This window comes from Colobus angolensis, unplaced genomic scaffold (genome assembly GCF_000951035.1).
Source record: "Colobus angolensis palliatus isolate OR3802 unplaced genomic scaffold, Cang.pa_1.0 Scaffold53, whole genome shotgun sequence".
Taxonomy (NCBI): domain Eukaryota; kingdom Metazoa; phylum Chordata; class Mammalia; order Primates; family Cercopithecidae; genus Colobus; species Colobus angolensis.
In genome coordinates this window covers 10000317-10007011 of record NW_012118821.1, presented here as the reverse complement: position 1 = coordinate 10007011, position 6695 = coordinate 10000317, and the positions used below count along the sequence as shown (strand labels likewise).

The following is a 6695-nucleotide window of genomic DNA, read 5'->3' as shown; positions in this document are numbered from 1 at the left end:
AGGATGGTCTCGATCTCCTGACCTCGTGATCCGCCCGTCTCGGCCTCCCAAAGTGCTGGGATTACAGGCTTGAGCCACCGCGCCCGGCCAACTACTCCTTTTGTAGAGCTTTGTGTGGGGACATTCTTCGAGGGCTGAGATAAAAGTGAGATTCCCCAGAGAGGATTTCCATTTTCTTTCAAATGCTCCCAGTTCAAAAATGCTCTGAGTTAAATCAGTATCTTGAGTTTTGTTTGTTGTTTTTTGAAAGAAGTAGTAGGATTTAGTGTGAGGACTGGTGTATGGTTCCAAATTCTTAGTGGTATTTGCAAAGATGTGAATTTGCCCTTCAGTTGTTTCTGAAGAAAAACCCTAAGTCACAGGCATCACAGTTGCTAAGAGGTAGAATCTGGATTAGCATATTTCAGAGTGAAATTTATTACTGTGATAATCCTGTTATGTATGAGAATTCGTGGACAAAATTATATTCCTTTATAGCCATGTAATTTGTGAGTATTTTTTCTGGGCGAGGCAGATGATGTCAATATCTAGAACAGACATCCCACCTAGGATCGTGTTGAGTGTTGTTTTACAATTAAAGAATATATTTCTACAAAAACCGACTTTAAAGTCCTTTTTGATACACATATAATGAAAAGTATTTAATTTTATCCTAAGACATTTCCTTGTAAAACTGGCCTATGTTTTACATGTTAGCAAAGGGAAAGGAGACATATCAAGCACCTGCCACAAAGCCTGGAGCATGCCTGGGAGACATTACTCTTTCCTCTTGCTGTGGAGCTAGGCGTTTTCCAGCAGACCCTGTTATACCTCTAGTTTTGTAGAGAGAGTCTCAAGTCTCATGGTTTATTTAAAATGTTTTGGACATGTAGCAAAAGTATTGAGAAAAAATTGAGATGTTTTTCTTCCCAGTGCTTTGACTGTTTGTGATTACTTTTTGGGAGGGAAGACATGTCACGCACTGCAGAGGGAGGGGAGCTGGGGTCTGTGTGGCAGGCAGCCTGGGTTATTTTGCGTTATCTATTATCCATGCATCTTCATTGCTGTAAAATAGATGAGCCATGTCCGCATGTGAAGTTCAACACAGAGAGCACGTGAGGTTCCTTTTCTTCAGTTTTTTTTAGGTCAATGAGTATGAAATTGGAATTCAGACTTTGGTGAACAAAGCTCTGAAAAGTGTGGCTGGATTTTCACTGGTATTAGTAAAGTAAACTAGCTCTTGGAAATTTCTATTCTGTAATTGCTAATTACAGAATTACCATTGAGCAGTGCAATTAATGTTCACCGGAAAATAATACTCTAATTGTGTCACCAGCAAATGAACTTTGAAGTGAAGCCTGTTGATATGTTAGTGATCCGGGAGCTCCCCTCGTAATAGCGGCTTCGAGACAGTGCATTAAAAAGACAAACACTAACAAATCTATCCAATATCCAATCATTACTCAGACATTTCCTGGAATAAAATAATTTGAGACCCAAAGAATATAATTTTTTTCTTTATAAAACAAAATATTATAAGATAATATTTACTTTTCAAAACAATTTAAAGTGTCTAGGCTTTATAGCCTAGAATTAATATTTCTTTTGTGGAGAAAGTCATATTTACAACAAAATCTAAATCAGGGTGTTGCATATGTGTGCACACGTGTGTGTGTGTGCGTGTATGTGTCTGTGTGTGTTTAGGGGCGGGACCCCAAAGAATTTGAATGCTTAGGAATATTACCCTGTTTACCTTAGAGCTGGTTGCTGAGACATGAGTGTGAATGTGCTATTTGAATCAAACTATCCTCCTTCTTCCTCAACCCAGCTTTTTCCTCTCATCTCCCTGGCCACCCATTTGTACCTGGGAACTAGCAGATGACAGGAGAAAGAGGAAAAGTGGGTGGAGAGGAAGTTGTGATAGATGACAGGAATGCTGGCCTCAGAGCCAGAGACTGGTGGAATTTAATCCTGGCTTTCTCTACCTGAGTAACGTTTAACAAGTTGAATAACCTCTCCAAGACTTGGTGTCCTCATCAATAAAGCAGGCTTAACATCCACTCTGTGGTACGGTTGGGAGAATGGAATGAATGCCGTACGGTGAAGTGCCTGGCACTGGTTCTCATGGGTGGTTTCTTCCCTTCCTTTGTTCTCTGGAAGTAGCCAGGAGGGAGCTTGCACCTGCTGGTCCCATCTCGGCTTCACAGACCCACTCCCTGCCCACCTCAAGGCAAGCCAAGCCCACCCAGCAGGCTTCTCTAAGTGCCTGGGTTAAAGACCTCAGGTCATGGGCTCTCTGAGGAACTATTTGTCCTTTCTTTCTGTTTTTATATGTTCTTGGGAGCACAACATTGAAATAAGAAATAGTATTTTGTGTTTTTGTAGGATCTTTTTATGTGTTTTTCTGTGTTAAATTTTATTTTTTGGTTCCATGTAATGAAAGTCAGATGTCTCATTTGGGAGACTAGTGTTCATAAACAAATATGGAATTTGGGAATTTAGAACAAATTTAAAATATTTATTTGGAAAAGACGAAGATTAGACTAAGCTAGTGAAGAGTGGATACAAGGGCCTCCAGGCAAGTGGAGAGGCTCAGGCCGAACTCAGCCAGCAGCCATGGTTTGTTTGGTTCACACAGTTTTCGAAGATTTGCGTTGGCTGCAGCGTTTTATAATTGGGAGAATTCATGTAATAATGTGAACTTTTGGTCTCCCTTGGAAAAAATAGAGGATTTGATTGTTCAGAGGACTTGGTTGTAGTTGCGCGCATCTCCAGTGTCTGGACCTGTGAGGCCCTGTCCACCGCGGAAGGGAAGGGACGCTCCCACTGGCCATAGCCCCCACCAGTCCCTGAGGCCACCCTTGGCGAGTGTCATCATTTACCTGACCAGTTTCTGTGGGGACCTGCGTCTGTGACTCTTTTTTGAACACTTAGTTATTTCTTCCCCTTCTATTTACCAGTCTAAGTTGACCCTTCTCTGAATATTGCTAAAACTATCAAAAACAGTAACAATCTCAAATACATATTTTTTTTTAATCAGGAAGAAACCTTAGTATCACATATAAATTTGAAGATATTATTTATTACCCATGAAAACATTTTATTTTTGAGGAACATGGAAGTCCCAAAAGTCTCCAACAGTAAAAAAACATTGCGTTAGTAGGGCTCAGACACATTTTATGCTGGTGACTCTTTTCCAGTTTGCAGTTTTGGCAAAAGGGGAACAGTGTTGAATTTCTGTGAGCCAGGAGGGAGCGGTGGGGGTGCAGAGGAGCTGGAGGAGAGTCGGGGTTTCTGTTCTGACCCTAGCCTGTCATGGGAACATTGATGAGCTTGCAGTTCTGGGCCTTCAGCGACCTGGTTAAAAAATGCTGTTGAATTAGATGATTTCTCAGGTTTCTCTTTAATAAAATTACATGAGGGAAAGCAGTGTCACTTAAGAGACACTTTCAAGGGGCAGTGCCAGTGGTACCCAGTGTGAAAACTGTCCTACAACAGCATCGCTATTGTATTCTGATGTGGATTCTAACACCGAGACAATTTTAGATTCTAGTTCCAAATTGCTGTGGGGTCGTATCTATTAAGCCAGAAAAGGGCTCATTTCTAAAGAGTCTGGAGCTTTCTGTGTAAATATCTTCCCTCTAATGATGTTTTCTTCTTTCTTCTTTTGCAGTTATATTCATATAGTTCCCCGAAAACCTGCAAAGATAAGGAAGTTGAAGGAAGTAAGTGTTCGCTTCTAACAACTAATAATGGAATAAATTGGCCAACTTGGTAAAAATGTAAATGTCGGCATAGAATAATTGAAGTTTTACAGAAGCAATGTTTGGAAGGGAATGCCTGCAGAGATGTGTTGCTCTTGAAGTCAGAACACGCTGTGCAAGCTTGTCATACTTGTCAAAGCACTTAAGTAACCAAGTGGCAGAAGGCAGTGAAGAGAGGCTAAAATGTGCGGAGGGAGATAGTCATCTTTGAGGCACACTGTGCAATTAATTGAAGTTTTCATTTTCCTTTTGTTTTGGGGGGGTTTGAAAAGACAGGTCTCAGGAAAAGTTATTTAGAGTTATGCAATGTTGAAGCTAATTATAATGCTAAATTTAAAGATTTGTCCCAAGTTCTCAACATTTTTGTACTTGATAGACATTTATTAGGTCTACAGGACAGAACATTCCATCACACCGTTCTTATCACTTGATTCTTAGTAAAAATAACCATTTAATTTGTTTAAAGAGACATTCCTTTTTTATAAGCAATAAAAACCACAGTTTTAAGTCAGATAGTCTGTTGATACTTAGAATTTAACATTTTTACTTAAAATGGACTTATTTTGTGGATTATTACACAAGTGAGTTATTTTGAGGGCATCTACTTCTCTGAGTTGCAATACTGCTGTTCTTAAATTTCCTCATCTGCAAAATGGAGATGATAACAGATATCTCAGAAGCTTGTTGTAAGGACTAAATGATAAAATATATATAATGTGCCAGCACTAGTTAAGTGCTTCCCCTCTACATCTGACAGAAGCTGCTCTTCTCTGTGTCTTTGGAGTGCCACCCAGAGCTCCATGCAGGACACGCCAATAGCCCCAGAATTGTTCACAAGCACCAGCTTGCAGAAGCGTTCTGCTGCTTTCTTGGAGTCTGCCCTTGAGGGCAGTTAAAATAAGTCAAATGTGTTACTTTCCTCACCTTAAATTGTAACTTGCCAAGGACGAGAGGGCAAGTTTCCAACTAGAAAGCAATTCTGGCAGTCACCGAATTGCAGGGCTACCTTAGTAAAGAGCGTGGAAATGATTTGTGATCATCCTGATACCTCTGTACCTGTTTCCCCTCTCCATGTGGGGCTGGGAGTGGGATTAAGCAACAATTCTGGAAATCACCCTTGAGAACACTTGTTAGAGTTTGAGTCTCAGTTCATCCTTTGCATATTTCAGTGATTTAAATAAGATATGACTTAAAAGGCAGTATTTTAGGACAGGGAGGAAATTTCAGACTATCTTGTCAGAACTTCTTTTTTTCTAGTAGAGGAAGCCTTGGTCTACAGACATGAAATGCTGAGCAGGCACACCAGGATTTCCACACCCACGCTGGCCTTGTCCTCCTAGGGCAGGGATTAGGTTGCTGGGCACTCACTCTATGAGGCTATAGTTACCCAAAAGAGTTTAAAAATTTTTTATTTTTGAATTTCTACTTTGTTCATTTCGAAAATGTGATTATAAATATAGTTCTCATTGAGAGAGGTGTCAAAAATACTGTGCAGAAAATCAAAACTACGGTGAGATACCATCTCACACCAGTCAGAATGGTTATTTAAAAATTATTTTATATTTTTTCTTCAACTTTTATTTTAAGTTCAGGAGCACACGTGCAGGATGTACAGGTTTGTTCCATAGGTAAACCTGTGCCATGGTGGTTTGCTGCACCAATCATCCCATCACCTAGGTATGAATCCCAGCATCCTTTAGCTACTCTTCCTGATGCTCTCCCTCCCCCCATTCCTCCTCTCCGACAGGCGCCAGTGTGTTTGTTCCCCTCCCTGTGTCCGCGTATTCTTATCATTCAGCTCCCACTTACAAGTGAGAACATGTGGTGATTGGTTTTCTGTTCCTGCATTAGTTTGCTGAGGATAATGGCTTCCAGCTCCATCCATGTCCCTGCATGAGTACATTGCGTGATGCTGAGGTTTGGGGTATAATTTATTCTGTCACCCAGGCAGGGAGCATAGTACCCAATAGTTAGTTTTTCGACACTTGCCCTATTCCCTCCCTCCCCCCTCTATTAATATTAGTCCCCAGTGTCTACTGTCATCATCTTTACACCCATGAGTACCTACTGTTTAGCTCCCACTTATAGGTGGGAACATGGAGTATTTGGTTTTCTGTTCCTGTGTTAATTCACTTAGGACAATGGCTCCAGCTGCATCCATGTTCTTTTTTTATGGCTGCATAGTATTCCATGGTGTATGTGTACCACATTTTCTTTATCCAGGCCACCGCTAATGGGCACAAGGTTGATTCAGTAACTTTGCTACAGTGAATAGTGCTGCAATGAACGTATGAGTGCATGTGTCTTTTTGGTAGAATGATTCTTTTCTTTTTTGAATGGTAGTTCTGTTTTAAGTTCTTTGAGAAACCTCCAATGGCCCTGCACAGAAGCTGAACTAATTACATTCCCAGCAACAGTGTATAAGCATTCCCTTTTCTCCACAGTCTCACCAGCACCTTCTGTTTTTTAACTTTTTAAAAATAGCCATTCTGCTATTATTAAAAAGTCAAAAAACAACAGATGCTGGCAAGGTTGTGGAAAAAGAGAATACTTTTACACTGTTGGTCGTGGGGAGTGTAAATTAGTTCAACCATTGTGGAAGACAGCATGGTGACTGTTCAAAGACCTAGAGGCAGAAATAGCATTTGGCCCAGCAATCCCATTACTGGGTATATACCCAAGGGAATATAAATCATCCTGTCATAAAGATACATGCACATGTATGTTCGCTGCAGCACTATTCACAATGGAAAAGACATGGAACCAACCTAAATGCCCATCAATGACAGACTGGATAAAGAAAATGTGGTACATATACACCATGGAATACTATGCAGCCATAAAAAAGAACAAGACCATGTTCTTTTTTTTTTTTATTATTATACTTTAAGTTCTAGGGTACATGTGCAAAACGTGCAGGTTTGTTACATATGTATACTTGTGCCATGTTGG

At 40.4% G+C, this 6695-nt stretch overlaps 1 protein-coding gene across 1 annotated transcript in view; it reads left to right on the top strand.

The window, feature by feature from the left end:
• The window catches only part of DCDC2C (doublecortin domain containing 2C), a 141453-nt gene that overhangs the window by 1747 nt on the left and 133011 nt on the right, over positions 1 to 6695 (top strand). Inside the window, exon 2 of the mRNA XM_011960983.1 lies at positions 3653 to 3704. Within this exon, the coding sequence (XP_011816373.1) occupies positions 3653 to 3704 (52 nt within the window). The remainder of the gene's footprint in view (positions 1 to 3652; positions 3705 to 6695) is intronic.